This window comes from Ursus maritimus, unplaced genomic scaffold, assembly GCF_017311325.1.
Source record: "Ursus maritimus isolate PB19 unplaced genomic scaffold, ASM1731132v1 scaffold_8, whole genome shotgun sequence".
Classification (NCBI taxonomy): Eukaryota; Metazoa; Chordata; class Mammalia; order Carnivora; family Ursidae; genus Ursus; species Ursus maritimus.
This window is the reverse complement of record NW_024426996.1, coordinates 8,243,571-8,265,655: the sequence shown is the minus strand read 5'-3', so window position 1 is coordinate 8,265,655 and position 22,085 is coordinate 8,243,571. Positions and strand designations below refer to the sequence as shown.

General features: G+C 36.0%; 1 protein-coding gene and 1 pseudogene across 1 annotated transcript in view; both read left to right on the top strand.

The window, feature by feature from the left end:
• GRID2 (glutamate ionotropic receptor delta type subunit 2) overlaps window positions 1-22,085 on the top strand; it is a 502,073-nt gene that overhangs the window by 123,991 nt on the left and 355,997 nt on the right. Inside the window, exons 5-6 of the mRNA XM_008707154.2 lie at window positions 2,191-2,352; window positions 16,373-16,492. Coding sequence (XP_008705376.1) covers window positions 2,191-2,352; window positions 16,373-16,492 — 282 coding nt within the window. The remainder of the gene's footprint in view (window positions 1-2,190; window positions 2,353-16,372; window positions 16,493-22,085) is intronic.
• LOC103677962 lies at window positions 5,255-7,779 on the top strand (annotated as a pseudogene).

The following is a 22,085-nucleotide window of genomic DNA, read 5'->3' as shown; positions in this document are numbered from 1 at the left end:
CTCTAGGCTAAGCCAGGACGAAATAAAGAAGGGAAACAAAAGTACAAAGGGGAAACATTTGGTCACTATAAGCCTCTATCTGGAAGGAACTCATATTCTAGTATGAAAACCAGATAAAAAAAAATCTTACCGTTATGATATGTTGCAAATAGAGGCATGTAACATGAGCGTTATGGGAGATAAAGAAGACTGCCCAACTAGCCTGGAAACAAGAGTCCTGAGAAGTTGTCAGGGTACGATTCGCCTAACTTGTGACCCGTGAATTGAATATTAGAAGTTAGCTAGTCGGAGAAAAGTAAAGAGACATCAGAGAGTGTTATCCCAACCGTTTCATATATACACGTATAGCAGTCAGTCAGAGGGAGAGCCACAGAGAGCTAGAGAGATAAGCGCAAGCAAGTTTGAGGCAGGAAAGCAATGAAAGGTTAAAAGAGGCCAGATTATTGCAGATTATTGAGAAAATGTCCAGAGGTTTTCCTTTTGGGTCTTCGAAGTCTAATCCAAACTGAATTTTGATCCATCAACTACTTTTATCTTCAAGTCTTCATTCATTGCAGGTTTCAGCCACACCCCCTAGTCTCTCTGGTAATTATCTGGCAGGGGAGGTACAGGGAGGTGAAAGTGAGACTAGCCTGCCCTAATATTTACTTATAAAGAACAAACTGGTATTTCATATAGTGCATGAAACTATGCAATGTCTCTTTATTTTTTTTTCAAGTCACATCATTTTATTTATTTATTTATTTATTTTATTTAAATTCAGTTAATTAACATATAATGTATTACTGGTTTCAGAGGTAGAGGTCAGTGATCATCAGTCTTACATACAACCCAGTGTTCATTAATTACATCACGTGCCCTCCTTAATGTCCATGTCTCTTTAAAGAAAGGCCTGCCTTCCCTAAGTACTATGCATATAAAATGATGCTTAACAAACACAAATGATTAAGATTCACCTAGCAATGAAAGAAAACTCACAAGGCACTGTTAGGAAGTGCTTATTAACAATTTTTCATAATATTAAACTGTCATCCCAATAGTTGAAATTTAGTGCCATTCTGTGATGTGGGCGGACAATTTCATAAGATTCCTTAATAACTAATTATAAACAAAGGGCAACCAACATATTGGCCCCTTTGTTTTTGGGGAAAAAACTGTGATAACAAGATACGTTTAAAAATCTGAGAAAATTTAAATACTTTAAGATGGATTTAACTTTCATAGCAACATTGATTTCTCATTTTTTTTTTTTTTACTTTGTGTTTTATTTTTCCTTCAGGGAGGTAATAATACAACGTTTAAAATCTTTTATTGACTTTGGATATCTCTTGGTGTTTATAGTTCCTAAATAATTTCTCATTTCTTTGAAAAATAAACACCTTCTATAATTGACAGTATGGATAGTACTTCTGGCAAGAGTTAAGTGTAAGAGTGCAATAGATCACAGCAAAAATTTTCACGATGCATTTTTTCAATTTATATAGAAGAAAGATAATGACATGATTACTTTGGAAAAAGAAAGCCTTAATATATATAACACATATTCACACACAGTTAATAGTTCATGGTATTTGTCATGTTAATGAATTGCAATGCCTTTGTGTACCTAGATAATTTTGTATGGATCCTTGATAATTGTAATGTTTATGAATGGTGCTGTGTTCTCTCATTTTCTCGCCACCGAATCCCCATAGACACCCGCATATACACAGATGGCTGCTTCCTTTTTCTTGCACCTATGACACTCATTTTATATGTAAGATCAAGTTGATATTTCTCCATCTGAATAATCAGAATGCAAAAACTTGACATATTCAGAAAATGTATTATTCAGTTTGCCCTTCCAGTCTGAAACCCTTAGATCCTTACCTCTTCAGAAAGAAATGAGGGCCAGTGATTTTCAAAGGTCTGACACTAACAGCCTTGCCTCTGTCGAAACTTTTCTTTTTTATCTTCTCTTTCACACCTAAATAACCTGAAAAAGCAATTGAGGCATACAATCAGACAAGACTTCATTGTCAATGGCAAAATTGCCCAGGAAATGAAAAAAAAGAAACCTTTTGCTTAATAAATAATCCAGTAAACCAGACATCTGTGACATGAACAGAAGCAGCCAAGCTGAGGATTTTCACCTTAGTCTCAATGGTCAGCATCAAGGATTCTAATGATTACTGTCTAATGTCTTTTCAGATTTCAAACCTTTACATATATGACACGGTGCTTTTGCTTGCTAATGCTTTTCATAAGAAACTGGAGGACCGAAAATGGCACAGCATGGCCAGTTTGTCGTGTATCAGAAAGAACTCCAAGCCCTGGCAGGGAGGGCGTTCCATGCTGGAGACCATCAAGAAGGTAACTTTTGGCTAACGTTTCACACTCTTTAATTTTCACGTAAAGGGGATACAATGAGTCATTTTTTGTTGAGATATCTTTTAAAAGGATGTTTTTCATCACCGATATTGTTGTCCATTCAAAGCACAAGGCAGTGTAATAGAGAAACAAAATGTTAAAAGAAACAAGGTCAGAAAGTCACATACATGCATAAAACAAGGAGCCCTTACTTACCTGTAAGGGAATTGTATGCAAGTATAAAGTTAGTGGTTGAAATATTTTCAGTTGCCTTTGTTATGCCATTAGGATTAGAGATACTCAAATTATTTTGGTGCCTGTCACAAAGTACAAAGAGCTGGGGTTTTCTTTTTCCTTAAAATACACCAACTGAAAAAAATAAGCACAAGACTTCACTGTTTTTCAATTACATGATACATGGGAAGACATTAGAGGAGATGCTGTTAAATTTATCTTATAATAAAGATGTAATTCATAAACAGTTACTATTTTGCAGTCTTCGTGAACTATTTTAGATATCCGGTGCATTCTTCTTCCTCACTGTCAGTGTGGTGTTTAGCCTGGCTGTGACCCGCTTTGGCTGAGCCACGTGCTCGGTTCCCAGGAGGCAGTTTATGCTGTTTAGCTCCTCTCAACGGTATAAGCATTCTGCAGTTTATTAGCCTCTTTGTCATGTCATCCTTGCTGGCATTTTCCGTGTGTCTCACACAGCTTCTTGGATTTAAAATGAAATGATTAATAAAGCAAACAAATTTCTCCTGTACCCTTTACACAAAGAAGACAGACATTTGGAAGTTTATGTTCCTTATTTAACCTATCCTTTTTCTCTCGGATGTGTTCCCCTTTCTCTCCTGAAACAAAAAGAGAAACAGCTAGTTGAATGAAATATGAATGTATTTAGAAAAGCCAGAGAAAAATTTAAAAATTTGTCATTAGACGTGAACTAGATGAACAAGAAACCAGGAAGTGGAAGAAAGAAATGCAGCAAAAGGAGAATAGCCTGGATTTTTCTCTTGGTATGTTTCCTCTTTGTAAAAGAATCGCTTTAATGAGAATTTAGGCTCTTATCAACAGAAGTGCTTGAGAATTAAATGCATTGAATATATTGGCAGAGTAAGATATTTCAACGAAAAAATGAATAAGTCAAATCTAAACTCAAAGTGTTGCCAAGATCTCCCTATCTGTCTATGTAGAGATTTGGCAGGTATGAAGCCAAGGGAAGTTGTTGAACATGATTCTGATCCTGCCAATCTATTAATTCATGGTTTGGCTAGGATGCAAGAACCTGAATATATTCATTCTTCTGAAGGTTTCTCACAAAGACAGAATAATAGTTTGGGAGGTTGCTAAGGAGATACTTATTTAGTGGAAGTATTAGCGGGAGGGAAAGAGAGACACCATAATATGTAGGTGGTTCTCATGGAGCAATTCAATATATAAAATGTTGCTGTTGGAAAATGTATAATCAAAATAAAAATTTAATATAATAATTATGACATTTATTTTGGGAGAAATTTGTATATTTGTCCCAGTAAGCTTTCAGCCCAGTGACACTTTTTAAAGGAATATATCCATTCTGTATATTTAGAGACTAAGTATGAATGATATATATCATTGCAGATATTCAGTTTCCTTATTTTTTTAAGTAAACTCAGCCCAGTGTGGGGCTTGAACGCATAACCCCGAGATCAAGAATCACATGCTCAGTTTCATTATGTGTTGCCCCACATTCAAATTGACTTTAACAAAAATGGAGTTATTTTTTCCCCAGTCATATTACTTTGCCCCGTATGAGTGCTTTGTTCATCCCATTCAGATGCCAAGATTGGTAATACTGCATGCACCAAGAAACTTTGAAAGAAAGGTTATTACTCATACAGGAGCTCCCAGGAGAGCAGAGTGGCCCCAGGGATGTCCAGGCTGGGTTGGGCTAAGCAGCGAGATTGGGCCAGGTCTTGCTAGTGGCAAGGAGGTGGGACTGGGAAGAATTCCCGTTTACTTGGGCTAGAGATTTTCAAGGCTTGTATGTCCTACTGGTGTCAGCAAAGGAGGTGCAGGATGAGCTTTCTTGATCAACATGTCCAGAGGTGGAGCTGAAGGGAAAGGGAGACCAAAGCTTAGAAAGAAATCAGCCACCAAACATCGCAAATGAGGTCAGGCTTTTTATTACAATAAGAACATTCTAGTGATAAAATTTTTAATTACATTCAAGTAACCACTGCATGGAAGTCAGGACACTGTTGTATGGAAGCTTTACAATGTATTTTATGAAGTGGTAAAACAGGTACTTCCACATTTCTCTTTAAAAAAAAAAAATACCAGTCAATTCTCAAATGTTTATTTCTCCCAGATATTATGAGTAACCCCCAAGCCATTGCTATTTATGTGAATTTTAGAGATTTGTTTTGAGAGTTATAATTTTTTAAATATTAAGTCTTCTCACTCAAGGACATGGTATCTATCCATATAGTCATCTTTTTATAGCCCTCAATAAAGACTGGTGTCTTTCATACCTATTTGCATTATATTTTATTCCTAAAATTTTGTAAAGTTTTGAGTATGTGAGTCTGTGTGTGTGTGCTTGTGTGTACACACTGTCATGAATACAATTTGTTCCCATTATGTTTTCAAAGTAGATATTGTAGGTATGTAAGGCAGCTGTTGATGTTTGATGTATTTTGTGATCGAGCTGATCAACTCTTGAAGCCTGACTCCTGATTCTTGTTTCTTCCTTTGTAGTTTATTCTCTTGTCTTTTTCAAGTAGACATGGATATCATCCTCAAGTAAAATTCATGTTATCACCTAATTCTAATACTTTATATCTTTTTAAAACTTTTAAAACCGTAAAAAAACATTCTTGGGGCTGTCTGGGAACGTGACCTGTCAGGTACACCCCAGAGGCTTATGTACCTCAGAGGTGGCCATCTTTTCCTGCTCCAGGTTGAGGATGCCAGGGTGTCTCCATCTCAGAGATGTAGAGGTTACCTTTACAGGAGAGCTGCTGCTGATGCCAGCCTGGCCTAGAACTGGCTTGCAGAACCCTGACACGCAGGACATTTTCCAGCTGTCCTCTGAAGCATTCTTCAACTATTCATCTTGATTTGAATGTTAATTCCCCACTGACATATGGCACTTCCAGCTCTTGGGTAGAAGGAGCCCCAAGCTGTGGTGTTAGCGGCACACCCATGAGGTAGAGCCCTGACATGGGGTCTACATGGAAGGGTCTGTAGGTGAATTTGCGGAATGGGCCAGCAACAGAGGATACAGTGGTTAGTGAGCAGTCTCTAGGCCAAAAACTCGTGATTTGAGCAACATATATAAATATGGCAATGTGCAAAGAAAATTTTGGAGGCTTTCCTCAACTTTTTATTGACCCTTTGGCTAAAGAAGACAATGTTACCATAGATATTGCTGGATATTTGTGCATGCAATGATGGGGTGATTAATATTATTGGGGAGCCATGTTAAAGTGTAAACTTGTGAATAAAATCACTTGACAAAAAGCTGTACAGACAGTTCATCTGCCACCCAGAGGAAGTTATCTTCACTTTTAACATGGCTGTCATGAGATCTTTGACGGTTACTGGACTCAGTCATACAACATCAGATTTAAGTAGGGCTGTTCACTGTGTTGAAGACTAATTACATGAGAAACCTAAATTCAGAAGACATTGACCAGTCTATCACCATCAGTGGAGTGTTGATTGGGATATCCCACCTGCTTCCCAAGATGCAGAAGTCTTTCTTGCAACGTCAGGTGTGCACCCACACTGCCTTGCCGGAAATGGACCATGACTGAATCGCTGAGCCCTTCGTGTGAGTGCTGACCCACAACCACTCTGTGTTCTCAGACGAGCGGATGATCAAACTTCAAGAGTCTTCTGAAAATATGCCTGCAAGGCAGATGCTTCATGCTGTCATCCTTTTTACTCACAATGATCTTGTTGACAAGGTTCAACCTGGGGACAGAGTAAACAGTACAGACATCTATCGAGCTGTTCTTACTGAGTCAATTCAAGAGTGAGTAATGTGAAGTCTGTCTACAAAACCCACATTGAAGGCATTTATTATCAGAAAATGGGTGCAGAACATCTGCATGAAGAAGCAGTTGAAGATACAGAACGGAAACTTTTTTCAGAGAAGCATGTGGTATTGCTTAAGGAGCTTTATAGAAAACAAGGCATTTATGAGAGGATGGCTTCAGTCTCAGCTCCAAGCATGTAAGAACATGAAAATTTAGAAAAGGGAATCTTGCTTCAGCTCTTCCTCAGAAAAAGGAAAGATTTTAGTCACATTGGATAGACTTTGTGCTGAGAACAACATCCTGATGTGTGGTGACCCTGAGACCAGTAAGTCCCAGCTTCTGCAGTATGTGTATGACCCAGTCTCCTGGGACTGACTTACCAGTGTAAGTAGCAAAAGACCCTGACATGAAGCAGGTGGTCCTGAAGACTGGTGCCTTTGACCTAAGTGACGATTGCATCTGCTGTATTGATAAATTTGAGGAGATGAATGAAAATACAAGATCAGCATCGCAAAACGTCATGGAACAGCTAACTCTATTGCAAAGGCTGGGATTGTTTGTCAGCTCAATGCACGCACCTGTATCCTGGCAGCAGCAAATTCTATTGAGTCTCAATAAAATCCTAAAAAAACAACCATGGGTAATATCCAGCTACTCACATGTTATTATTAGGGTTTGATTTGATCTTCCTCATGCTGGACCCTCAGGATGAAGCCTATGACAGGCATCTGGTTCACCACCTCATGGCTCTGTACTACCAGAGCAAGGAGCAAGTGGAGAAGAGGTTCACAAACATGGCAGTATTGAAGAACTCCATTGCTTATGCTCACAGCACTGTCATGTCTTGCTGACTGAGCCAGCAAGACAGCCAGGCTCTCATCCAGGCTTATGTAGACCTGAGGAAGAACAGAAGATCAGTAGCAGCTGAGGAATGGTTTCTGCACACTCTCAACAACTGAAATCCTTAATTCGCTTAGCAGAACCCCTGGATTGACAGTATGGACATATCTATTCTTACTACAGAGACGAATAGCACCTCTCCGAAATGGAGACAAGAGTTAGCTGAAGCACTGAGAAAGCTTAGTTTATGTAAGGGCAAACACCAACTCTAAAATACTCACAACTTTCTGAAGATATTCAGGGACAATCTGACATAGCAATTACCAAAGATATGTTTGAAGATGCGCTGTGTGCTTTAGCTGATGATGACATCTTGACAGTGACTGGAAACACTGTTTGCTTGCTCTGGATGTTTTGTGAGCAGCTCTGTGTGTTCTGCTTGTCTGCACTTGGGCAGTGCGCTTGCTTCCATATATGTTTGCCATATAGGCCAATCAGCTGCCATGCTGCCATCAGCAGAAATGGATTCTTAAAATCATTATCTGACTCCATAAAAAATTTTTAACTTGGGTTCAATTTTCTTAGGAAAGGGTATGTTTTCATAAAGTGTGTGTTTTCATTTATCCTTCCACATTTTGAGTAAAAATACGGTGCCAATTGACAACATATACGGTAGAAATTATTTTCTTGCGGTGCTTTTCTTTTTTTCTTTTTCTTTTTCTTTTTTAGCACCAGAGCTTTTAATTATGTACATACAGATAGCAGGATGCCAGTGTTTTTTGAAGGTGGCAGTCTGGGTCATGTTTTTTGAGCTAGACTTTCTAATTCAAAATATCCATATACTTGGGGGTTTTGTAATTTGAAATAAGACTTAATTAGAGCCTTTCTCCCTGATGATAGCACTCAAACATAATTCCTTCTAGAAGCTGGTTCTCATGGCTACTGTAAGATCAGGAATTAATGGTTGGAAATGATTGGGTTCTAGGTTAATGTCTACCACTTTATCCTAATATGCAAAACTTTTTTTTCCTAAATAAATGATGGAGAGAACTTTAAAAATAACAAAATAAACCTTTTTTTGATTAACAGCTTTAGCTTTCACTTCTAAACTTGTATAATTTTTATGATAAATAGAATCTTGGTTTAATAAATATGGCACAGTGTTTTGCTATTAAGTATTTCAAAGGTAGTATTTGAAAAAAGATTTTTTTTAATTAGGTAAAGAATGTATCTTTCTATTTTTGTTTTACTATTTTTGTACATTTTATTTATTATTAACCCATATGGTTTTAGAGTAGCAAGGTAAAATAAAGTTAATCGATCCTTCCCCAGTTTTGAGGTAGAGAAAACTGAGCCACAGAAAAAATTAAATGACTTATTAAGGGTTGGTTACAAAGCAAATTAATTTTATTACCAAGTTGGTTGGCTTCCAGCTCTGTGTTCTGTATAACATACTATTTACCCTTTTCCTTGTCCATAGTGGTAGATTTAGTCACTACTGTCAAAATTGTTTGGCTAAAGACAATACACACACCAAGAAAGCAAGGGTATAAGTGCCGTGTACAAATAGCATATAAACAATATCTTAGTTTCAACGTGGCTTTTTCAGATGCCTTGATTTTGAAGTGTGCATTGATGAGTCTGCAAGAAGACCATTCTAAAGGCATAGACTGCGTTTTTTTTTATATTTTAATGTTTTTTTTATATTATGTTAGCCATATAGACTGCGTTTTTAAAAGCTCTGTGGCAAAAAGTTTATTAGCACACATATGCATTATTTAGGGTATTATGAGAACCTACATTTAATTGTAGTATATATTTTGGTAAGGAGTTTTCATGTTGTATAATTTAAATTTGTTGAGGTTACATGCCCTAGAGAAAGCTTTCAAGCCTTTTAAACTAAATAATAAGAAAAACAAAAGGTGAACTGCTCTGGAAGAAAGTGGGGGAGGGTCTCCATAGATGGACTTCCACCACAATTGGTTCTTAGAACCACGGTTTGAAAACCACTTCCCTGGGACATTTAGAAAACAGTTTAATCCATACAGATTTATCGTCTTTCTTAGCTTGTGGAATAATATTACATTCAGGCAATGTGGGCAGAGTATTTTTATTTACAGACTTGTTCTAAAATTAAATGGCAATCATTTTCTATTTTTTTCTTACTGTTAATGTTGAATCAGCTTCCAAGAATACGCTCTGTTCATTCATGTATTTATCACTCTTTTAACAGATATTTATCACATGCCTATAGTGTAAAATGTATTATTCAAACTCTTTTATGTGATTACCCAAAAAAGAATTTAGAGCCTCGTAGTGAATATTGGCATTATTATACAAAAAGCTATACTCTAAGGTGAGAGACAACAAAAGGCCCCCAAAGCGGTAAAAATAGGGCACTGTAGAATCTTAGAAAGCATACCATGTGGTGGTACACACTAAGATCCCCATTTCTCAGCTGAGGTGCTCTTTCCCAGGAAGGCACACAGCTGAGCCTCTGTCCAGGAACTGCCCTGCGCAGCGGGGAGCTGTTCCACTCCCTTCCTGGAATTGCATGCACCCAGTGACCTGTCATTACAGAATGGTCTGAGTCCCTTTCCTCCAACTGGGTTAACTCCAGTTGTTTTACTCCTCTCCAGGAACTGGTCCCCGTCATCACCTGAGCCCCTGAGCCATTGCTGTATTTCCATCACTGTTTCACCTCTCCCTTTCCAGCCCCTCTTCTTGCACTCCCTTGCAGGTGCTTTTCTTGGGAACACTTCAGGTAACCCTCCTGCATGTAAGCAAATCCCCATTTCAGGGCTATTTCCCCGGGGAACCTGACCCAAGACAGAGACAACACATTAGAAAATTTGCATGAAACTGATAGCATATTAATGGAAACTTGAAAATTATCAGGTTTAAGATAGGTGAAGTTATTGAGAAGAGACATTTCAGGTTGTAGGAGCACTCCAGCTCCATATCTATTGGAATAAATCACGTGGACAATGACAACAATTGATTAATTTACCATAGTGTATAAAATACATGGAGAGAATAGTCTAGACTGGAAAGAGATTAAGGAATTTATTTTGTAGGTAAATGAAAGGCCCTAAAGAATTTTTGAGCATGGATATGACAAAATGAGAGCTGAGTTTTAGGGGGAAAAAATGCTTATATCTTTTAGTTTAATTTAAAAAAACATAAGAAAAATACTACATTCAAAATATGTGATTACATATAAACACTGACATTTTCTGTGTATTCTACATGAGTAAGCCAATCAAGATTTGATAGATCCTTAAATCAAATACTTCAGCATTGGCTTAATTGATCAATTTCTGCTAAATCCTTTATGGTGATTAAGTTCAACACTAAATGTAGCAAAACAGAATATATCAGCATTTATGTCAGTATCTCAAATCATTTAGTACCAATACATTTTCTTGTATCAATACCTATCTTATCTAGAAGAGATCTTAACACATGTTGATATATAAAGAAGTATTCTTTGAAATGGCAAAAATATTGAAATTACTCTAAGTTTTACATGGTAATGTGTTCATTCAACAAATATTTACTGAGTACTACCATATGCTGTACTGTGAGATCACAGAATAAGGAAGGAAAGTAGAAATATCAAAAATAATTACAAGTGTGGTTAGTTCTACAAAAGGGGAAACACCAGCTCTTCTGGGAATATGTGACTGGAGGACCTCCTTAGGTATAAGAATGACGGATCGGTGAAAGCATTTAAGATGAGTAGTTATTAGCCAGGAAAAGAAAGGGAAGAGTATTCCAGGAATGGGGAAGGAAGGATGCTTCATGCAAGTGCAACAGAATATTCTCAGGCTTGGAGGAAAGAATTTTTGGCACATGTAAGTAGTGAAATAAGACTGGGGTGGCTAGAAGAGAGGTAGAATAGGGACTTGGCTCCTTATTAGCTAAAATAAGGTAGACAGGGAAACATCATGAAAAGTTTTGTAAACCATGTTCAAGTTCCTAAACTTTATGCAAAGGGTAAGGTTAACCTACTGAGGTATTTTAAATGCGGTGTGTGTGTGTGTGTGACAAAATCGGATTACTCAGTGGCTACCAAGTGGAGCATTCATTCTGTGATTGCCATTGGACCAGGACAGACTGGATGAGAAAATGACACTTCAGAGGCTGATGTTCCAACTCACAGGAAACCAGGGCAATGGTGTTGGTCCTGGAGATGGATAGAAGTAGGGGTCTTTGAGAGATATTTAGGTGATCAAAATAAGATTTGGTGATTTAACATAAATGTGCAGGGGAGAAGAGAAGATTCTAGGCTTCAGGCTTGGAGAAAAATTAATAAGTTGGGGGCTGTTGTTGTTACTTAATTTGTATACTAAGAGGAATGGAAATGTATTAGTTTGCTTTTGGTGTAAGGCACCATGGACCATTTAGAATTTATAAACCTGAAGGAGAGAAAGGTAATTTAGGAAAACATAATCTGACTTACCAGTAACAGTACTGACTTGGGATATAATACAGCGTTTTTATAATGATGTGTGCAAATAAACTTTTTTGCCATTAGAGCTTTTAAAAAGCTATCTATGCCCTTAGAATAGGGACTCCTGTGGACATGTCAATGTATACTCCAGCTTCAGGGCATTTGAATCGAAAAGTGGGTAAAATGTTATAAATTTAAACGTATTTCATTTTAACATACATTTTTGAGCAATCCACTATGATATACATATATTATATTGGGCACACAGTTTATATAGTCTAGAGGAAGAAGTATGAAGCACAGAATGGAGATTTCATTTCAGGTTCCTCAAATAACTTGTCATCTGGACCTCAGTTTCTTTTTCTCTAAGATGTAGATAGCATGATCAAAATACTAGCAATACCCCATTTACTTCTTAGCTTGCTGCAAGTATCTATTATGAATGAATATTTTAATGTATATGTGTATAGGCAAATACATGTATGCACATATGTATGCGTATATATATATATATATACACATATAAATGTTATATGGCAGCTTCAAATTTTCCTAAACACTTCACACAAATGAAGTTTTTTTATTTTTATTTTTTGTGGTTTTCTTCATCTTATCATGTAGTATTTATCTACCATTATATTTCTTTTCTGGGTAAAAATGTAATATTTCCTCTGTCAGGGTTTTTTCTCTCTGAAATTAACTTATGAAACGTGAGGGCACCAGGGTACATAACTGAGTCTGGCATCTTTCAGTGTGTTCTCTGCCTTTCTGGGCTCATGTTTATTTAACAGGGTGTTCTTGGTTACCAAGCATGTCTGCAAGTTGCAAGGAACCTAGAAATATGTATAAGGAAATTAGACAAGTGTCATAAGTATTTAATGTTCCATATGATTCTCCAAAAGTATCTCTAAGTTACTGTATAGTTCAAGCATAGGGAAAAGTCCTTTAGCCTCATAACAGAGAGAAATAAATTCTTAGTAAATATTTTCTCTTCTTTTTTTCCCCCAACTTAGCCTATCTATAGCGGAACAACAAACTTCCGCCTTTTGAGAAACTGATTATCCAGTGGTAAATTATTCCCAACCTTTGATTCTCCCCATTTTATTTTTCTTCCTTTCTCCATTCTATATTTGATACCCACTAGTATTTCTATATAGATTAGGTAGGATGAAATCAAGACCAATTTTACTTGGTATTTTAAAAAAGGTTTACTCTGGCAGCAATTTTTACTGTCAATTTAAAGGATGTTTAGAAATTACTTGTATGTGTTATTCATACTATCAATGTCCCATTAGCTTGTTTTGTTTAGAATCTGCTGCATCACCAAGAGATAAAAAATGCAACTGTGCATGTACAAAGATAATGACAGCTCATTACCACCTGGCCAGCACATATTTTTATCAAGGCTCAGTTTTCAAAGTTGATCTGAGGATAGATGAAAAAAGAAAAAAAAAAAGAAAAAGCTCAAAAGCATGGGAAGAGTCTGAAGCAATCAAAAATCAGAGAGGTTAAGTTGGGGGCAGATAACAAGGGGCTTCAGAGAAAGGGTTTATTTGCTTGAAATACCAACTTCTCAAGCATCCCTTATATCTTCATGAGGGGAAGGTTTTACTGATTACACGTGCTAACAGCTCATTAAGAATATAACACAAAGAAGACAAATTACAGAGTCAAAAAGGTGAACAAGGTAAGTGGAGGCCACAGTTAACTAAGTGCATGTCCCCTGATTTATGGGGTTTTTTTTGTTTTTTTTTTATTTTTGTAAATTGTATACAGTATAAGTAGACTAAGTTGCTCAGTACCAGATACAAGCTATGGATAAAAACATTGGCCTGGAGCTGCCGTATGAGTATTGACTGGGAATAATAATAATAATACAGTGGCAAGCAATCTAGTGCTCAGAAGTTTAAAAATTTCAGGAGTATAGCATTTTTTGCAATGTAGCAATCATATCGATATATAATATCTTTGCTCTTTTCCCTAGAAATAAAGTACTAAGACAGAAATGTAAACTCTGATATAATTAGGAGATATTACTGGGGTAGACATATGAATGAGGACAAGAAAACCTCTGATCATTTTAGTATGCCGATAGTTTTAACTTAGGTATAGAAATATAAGCTATATTTGTGAGTCAGACTCTTACAGTATTTGCCATTTAGAGATATTAATGATAATAAGATCCACTGTACTTACCTCAGTCTTTAAATTCTAAAGTGACAGTTGGATTCTTTGAGATGTTAATACCGAATGAACATATAGGATCAAATTGACATGCAATAATAGGTTCATTTACCTACATCCAAGATACAGGAAATCAAGAGGCACAGAGGAGAGAGATGGTAGGTATTCTGCATGGCTCCCTGAATCCTTTCTTTCCACGTTGGACACGTGCATTCTGTCTCCAAGGAAGGTTTAATCAGTTTACCTCACACAACAGAGAACATTTACATTATGAAATGTCTCCATTTTTACTCTAGAGAGTATAAAGCTTCAGGACATTTTCCAGGGAGCCATAAGCCATTAATCTACAGATTCCGAGTTTATTTACTACAATAAGTCTTTAGCAGAGGACACCCTGCTAAGGGCTTTTATAGATAAGGACTCTTCTTCCTATTAAATATTACTAGTCTCTACCTGGAGTTCTAGGTGACAAGGACATTAGACTTACTTACCTCCTTTCTTTTTTTCTCCTCCTGGCCCCTACCCTCTCCTCCCACAACACACATAACAATAAAATAAGTGAATGGATCTTAGACCAGCTGTTTTAACACTTTTTTCCCCAAATACTAATCAATGAAATGCTACTGAGTCAAAATTTATAAAAACATTTCTCAAAACCATGTAAATATTCAAGCATATAATGAAATTTTGTAACCCTAATAAACTAGTTGAAAAAGACCAGGAGTATGTCTACAATTTCTGGCAAAACTAGAAAGTCTTTGAAATTAAAGAATGAAAAAAATCATGTAGATAATGGTGATGATGATGAGAGTAATTAAGCTCTCATCACTTTTCAAGCACTCTTCTTTATTCTTTATGGGTATGGTATTATAAGACACATAATAATCTTTTGGGGTAGGCACTATTATTTTGCTATTTAATAGATGTAGAAATTGGGGTATAGAGAAATTCAGTGACTTAGCCAGGTTTACCAGCAAGTAGATTCTGACTCCATTTATCAAATTCAAATAGTCTGATTCCAAAAGCCATGCTATTGACTGCTAACTCATGTGTGAGAAGAACATAGACATATCAAATTCAACATATTTTTATTAATAAAACCAGATAATGAAAGAGAAGCTGGCTTATTAAGAAATAATGGTGGAGGGACGCCCGGGTAGTGCAGTCGTTAAGCATCTGCCTTCGGCTCAGGGCGTAATCCCCGCGTTCTGGGATCGAGCCCCACATCAGGCTCCTACGCTGGGAGACTGCTTCTTCCTCTCCCACTCCCCCTGCTTGTATTCCCTCTCTCTCTGGCTGTCTCTCTCCCTGTCAAATAAATAAATAAAATCTTTAAAAAAATAAAAAAATAAAAAAGTTTAAAAAAAAAGAAATAATGGTGGAGGATCAGTTTTGTTGGTTATTGCTAATGCAAAAATGAAATAAATATTGAAATTAATTATTAAACAATGGTTTTATCGGATATCTGTTATTAACGTGGAGTCATATGATGGGCTATAAGACACAGATGAAGTAGAAGATACAGCAAACAGCATAAAACCTGCCAAAAAAGACTAGGAGTTGAATTAGAGGATATGGCAAAACGCGATATAGTTGGGTATCAACATCATAGAGGTGATCATTGAAGCAATTTACAAACGGAGATAACTTTTCCAAGTAAGTGTGATTATCAGGCTGAAATTCTAAGTTAAAGTGCTTTAGTATAGAAGTGATTTGTAATATTTTAATTTGTAAAACCCTAAATAAGGTGAAGGCTGAGAAACTAAACAGAGAAAAGAGTGGTAAACAAGAAAGAGAGAAGTATGACCTACATTGCCATCTGTTGGGGAAATGAACATCTGTCATATTGAATGAAAGATGAAGTTTGGAAATTCCCAATGAATCTCAACAGCCAGCATTACTATTTAAGAGCAAAAACAGATTTCAAGCCTAATTTAGCTTTTAAATTTTTTTTAAATTGGAATAGATATTTAAAGTAGAAGAAAAAAAATCTCCAATAAGTTAGAAACCATGGCTTTTAAGATTCCCAGATATAATTTTAGATCAAATTAGAATAGAATTGTGCTAGAGAAAGAATATTGTCAAAACTTGTCTCCAGAGTAGATTTTATACTCTCCAGAAGCATCTTGTTTTCTGACTAATGGAACTCCGCATTTCACAAGATATGGCGGCAAAAATCCTAGCCTGCAATTTAGTCTCAACTCCACCATGGTGTCATATCAGTAGTCATTTGACTCTTCGAGTATAAACTCTCTTGTTCGTAAAGTGGATGAGAATGAATTAAGTTATTCTCAAGGTTACCTTTCAATTGCTCTCCTATTTATTAAGGGCACCTATTTAAAAAATAGCCTGTTAATAATTGCACACTTGATATAATATATATTTTGTTGATGGAAATAGTATTTTTAGAACTTCTGTTTCTCCTTCTCCTCTCCCACTTCTCCTCATTATTATTGTTATTGTTATTATTATTTTACTTCTTCTGAAATCTTACATCAATATCTTTTCTCTGCTTTAGGGTGGAGTCAGTGGGTTGACTGGAGAACTAGAATTTGGAGAGAATGGAGGAAATCCCAATGTCCACTTTGAAATTCTTGGAACCAACTATGGAGAAGAGCTTGGCCGAGGTGTTCGCAAGGTAAGACCAGACACACTGGTACATGTTTTTTTCTAAAGTTAACTATAGTTTTGTTTGATTTTTCTCCATGTCATATGACCACAGTATGCATTAAAGCTTATATTGTAGTTTGAAAGAGAATGGGGAAGGGAGAATTAGGCATTTAAATGAACTTCAGTAGTTATCAGAAGTATTAAACAATAAATTCTATTTACGCCTTAAAATAATTTAAAGGAAAAAAGTAATCTAATGGTTTCCTAGGGAACTGGCATCATCTTCCGTTCATTATAGTAATAATTTGTATAAAGTAGTGAATTTAATATTTATGCAATGCATAACTGCTTGGGTTTTAACTTGTAACAGGCACAAATCAGAATAAGAGCTTTGATACATTTCATATAGAAAGAGGAAAAGTCTACTCTAAACTGTGACGTTAACAGTAGTTCAAATTCTATGTGTCATGTAATAAGTAGAAAATGGTTTGCAGGGGCGCCTGGGTAGCGCAGTCGTTAAGGCGTCTGCCTTCGGCTCAGGGCGTGATCCCGGCGTTCCGGGATCGAGTCCCACATCGGGCTCCTCTGCTGGGAGCCTGCTTCTTCCTCTCTCACTCGCCTGCTGTGTTCCCTCTCTCACTGGCTGTCTCTCTGTCACATAAATAAATAAAATCTTAAAAAAAAAAAAAAAAAAAGAAAATGGTTTGCAGGAAGTGAGCTCTTATTCTGTACTACAAATCACATGTAAGAATATGAGTGCCAATAAAGGATATTTTACGAACTGCTGGTTCACTAACTTTCTCAAGGAGAAAGTAAAAACCCCTGCAGAAATGACTTTTCTATAGTTTGGATTTGCCATGTTTATATATTTTTGTTAGGAAAAACCCAAGATAATTGAGTGTACATCCAGAGCCCACAGCTGTACATTTCTGACGGTATAAAGGTGCCTGCCTTGAGAAGAAGAGGTTCTTCAGTAGGTGCTTCTCTCCAGTGCTGAGAGTAGGATGCAGAGAAAGTGAGATATGGCAAAGCTAGGAGTTATTCGAATCCACCATAAAAACGTCCTGGTAAATTTACACTAGAGAGGAGTGGAAACTACCTTAATGTGTTTTTAATTGTTGTTTTATAGCAAAACAAAGGAGACATATAAAAACTTCATAAAACACAAGGATAATTTAGTGAATTATTTTAAAGGAAACAACTACTACTAGAGCCAAGAAACGTAACATATCAAGCATCCTCACCACTCCCACAGACTTTTCTCCGATGCATTGCCGGCCTCCTTTCTCAGTAGTGTAACCATTAGTCTGAATTTTATGATACTCATTTCTTTACATTTTAAGTATAATTTTATCACTATGTGTATCCTTAAATAACATAATTGAGTTTTGCCAATATTTCAGTTTATGAATGGACTCAATATTGCATATATTCTTTCTTCTTGCTTATGTTCAACATTCTGTTTGTGTTATTTGTTCTTGTTATTACATGCAGTTGCAAGTTATTTCTATTTATTACTGTATTGTTTTTACCAAATGAATGTGTGACAATCCATTGTGGTCTGTTTCCATTTTTAGACCATTTTAAGCAAAGCTGTTATGAACATTCTTGGACATATCTTGGGTATATACTCTTAAACTTGTGAATGTATTTCTGTGGGTTTAGTATCCAGGAGTAGGATTGTTTAATAAAAGAAAGCGTATCTTGAAACTTTACTCTATGGCCTCAAACCCGTTTTCATAGAGATTTACTAACTTTCATACCACCAACAGTGCAATGAGTTTTCATTGCCCTGTGTTCTCACCAAATTTTGGTTTCATTAGACTTCAAAATTTTTATTAAGTTATTGGGTATATAATGATATATCTTCATGGTTTCAATTTTCATTTCCCTGATTATAAAAAGGCTCTGCATATTTTCTTTCACTTTTTGGCACTTCAGACTTCTTTTGGAATTAATTGCTCATTGAAGTTCTTTGGACATGTTCCTTTGGGTTGTCTTTTGTTTTTATAATTGATCCTAGGACTTATATATAGTGATGAATCACTAAATTCTACACCTGATACCAATATTATACTATAAATTAACTCAAATTTAAATAAAAACTTGGGAAAAATAGCTCTCTGAAGACCCTGGGGTAAGTAACTTCTGCTGTGGTAAAGATGACTCTTCTTCCCAGCACCTAGCCAAAAAAAAAATTCTCTTGCCCATCAACACCAGTGCCCTCATTCTCTACCAATGCACTCTACCAACAAAGGACTTTTACTTTTCCACTGACAGCTGGAGGTTAGCTTTCAGTTGCTAAAGCCATCTCTCCTGATGACTAACCCTTATAAAGGTATACCTCAAATGGATTTGGAATTTCTTTCTTTGATCACCCCTTGCATTGAACAATAGTGTAATTAATCTATCATCTATATGGCATATGTTAATAATTCTTTGTTTGTTTCAAGTTTTTATTTGTTTTTTAAAGATTTTATTTATTTGACAAAGAGAGACACAGCGAGAGAGGGAACACAAGCAGGGGGAGAGGGAGAGGGAGAAGCAGACTTCCTACTGAGCAGGGAGCCCAATGCAGGGCTCAAACCCAGGATGCTGGGATCATGACCTGAGCCGAAGTCAGATGCTTAACAACTGAGCTACCCAGGCTCCCCTATTTGTTTCAAGTTTTTATTGAAATTCTAAGTAACATATAGTGTAATATTGGTTTCAGGAGTAGAATTTAGTGATTCATCACTTACGTATAACATCCAGTACTCATCACAAGTGCCCTCCTTAATACCCATCACCCATTTAGCCCATTCCCCCACCTCCCCTCCGGCAACCCTCAGTTTGTTCTCTATAATTAAGACCCTGTTTTATAGTTTGTCTCTTACCCCCTATGTTCATCTGTTTCATTTCTTAAATTCCACATATGACTGAAATCATATGGTTTTGTCATTCTCTGACTGACTTATTTTGCTTAGCATAATACTCTCTAGCTCCATCCATGTCACTGCAAATGGCAAGAGTTCATTCTTTTTGATGGCTGAGTAATATTCCATTGTATATATGAACCACATCTTCTTTATCCATTCATCAATCAATGTATATTTGGGCTCTTACCATAATTTGGCTGTTGTGGACAATGATGCTAAAAACATCAGGGTGCATGTGCCCCTTCAAATTAGTATTTTTGTATCCTTTGGGTAAATACCTTGTTGTACAATTGCTGGATCATAAGATAGTTCTATTTTTAACTTCTTGAGGAGTCTCTATACTGTTTTCTAGAGCCGCTGTACCAGTTTTCATTCCCACCAACAGTGTGGGAGGGTTTCCCTTTCTCCACATCCTCACCAGCACCTGTTGTTTCTTGTGTTGTTGATTTTAGCCATTCTCACAGGTGTGAGGTGATATCTCATTGTAGTTTTGATGATGAGATGTTGACCATCCTTTCATGTGTCTGTTGGCCATTTGTACATCTTTGGAAAAATGTCTACTCCTGTCTTCTGCCCATGTTTTAATTGGATTATTCATTTGTGGGGTGTTGAGGTTTATTAGTTCTTTGTATATTTTGGATACCAACCCTTTATCAGCTGTATCATTTGCAAATATCTTCTCCCAATTAATAAGTTGACCTTTTTGTTTTCTTGATTGTTTCCTTCACTGTGCAGGAGATTTTTACTTCGATGAAGTCCCAATAGTTTATTTTTGATTTTATTTCCCTTGCCTAAGGAGACATAAATAGAAAAAGTTGCTACAGCCAGTGTCAAAGAGGTTACTGCCTATGTTCTCTTCTCAGATTTTTATGGTTTCAAGTCTCACATTTAAGTCTTTAATCCATTTTAAATTTATTTTTGTGTATGGTGTGAGAAAGTGATCCAGTTTCATTTTTTTTTTTTTTCATGTTGCTGTCTGGTTTTCTCCACATCATTTGTTGAAGAGACTGTCTTTTTCCTGTTGGGTATTGTTTCCTGCATTGTTGAAGATTAATTGAGCAATAGTTGTGGGCTCATTTCTGAGTTTTCTTTTCTGTTTCATTGATCTATATGTCTATTTTGAGCCAATACCATACCGTTTTGATCTCTACAGCTTTGTAATATAACTTAAAGTCTGGAAATGCAATTCATCCAGTTTTGCTTTTCTTTTTCAAGATTGCTTTGACTATTCATGGTCTTTTGTGATTCCATACAAATTTCAGGATTGTTTGTTCTAGCTCTGTGAAAAATGCTGTTGGTATTTTGATAGGGATTGCTTTAAATGTGTAGGTTGCTTTGGGTAGTGTAGCATTTTGACAATATTTATTCTTCCAACGCATGAGCATGGAATGTTTTTCCATTTCTTTGTGTCATCTTCAATTTCTTTCACCAGCGTTTTATAGTTTTCAGAGTGCAGGTCTTTTACCTCTTCAGTTAGGTTTATTCCTGGGTATCTTACTGGTTTTGGTGCAATTATAAATGGGATTGATTCCTGAATTTCTCTTTCTGCTGCTTCATTATTGGTGTATAGAAATGTAACAGATCTCTATACATTGATTTTGTATCCTGAGATTTTACTGAATTCATGTATCCGTTCTAGCAGTTTTTTTAGTGGGATCTTTTGGGTTTCTATATAGAGTATCATGTCATCTGCAAATAGTTAATGTTGTACTTCTTCCTTGCTGATTTGGATGACTTTTATTTCCTTTTGTTGTCTGATTGCTGTGGCTAGGACTTCCAGTACTATGTTAAATAACAGTGGTGAGAGTGCATATGCTTGTCTTACTCCTGTCTAAAGAGGAAAAGCTCTCAGTTTTAGTATTAGCTGTGGGTTTTCCATATATGGCCTTTATTATGTTGAGATATGTTCCCTCTAAATCTACTTTATTGAGAGTTTTTATCATGAATAGATGTCATACTTTGTCAAATGCTTTTTCTGCATTGAAATGATCATACAGTTTTTATCCTTTCTCTTATTGATGTGATGTAACACATGGATTTTGATACTAAGGTTATATTGCCTTCATAAAATGGGGTGGAGAGGATTTTCTCTTTTTCTATTCTCTGTGAGTTATATAAAATTGGAAGAATTTCTTCTTTGAGTGTTTGATAGGTCACCCAATGAAGCCAGCTGGGCTTAGAATTTTCTTTGTGGGATTTTTTTTTAATGACTAATTCTACTTTACATGATAAATTTTTAAAAAGTCATGTTTTCTAATTCTTGTCAACTCAAGTTTTATTTTTATGATCTTTTTATTTTTTTCTATTTGTATTGGCATAAAACTGCTAATATTTTTTTAAATATCTGAAACATTTCAAGATCTGAACTTATTTTCAGTTTTGAATGGTTTTCTTGGTAATTAACATCTTAAAAATTATTATTTTAAAGACTTCTAATAATGCTTTCTTCCCTAAAAAAAAAAAATGTTGTCTGCTATTAATAGAGCTAAACAAACTTTCCTCCAATTACTATTTGGATGGCATTTATTTTTACTGTCCTTTTACTTTCAACTTTTCTACATCCTTTTGTTCTGCACATAATTCTTATTAAAAGTATATAATTAATTATTCAACACTAATTTGGCTTTCATTCCTAAAAACCAAAGCATTTCATGTATTTATATGAAATGCACTCACTAATACCTTTACATTTAAGTCTATTTT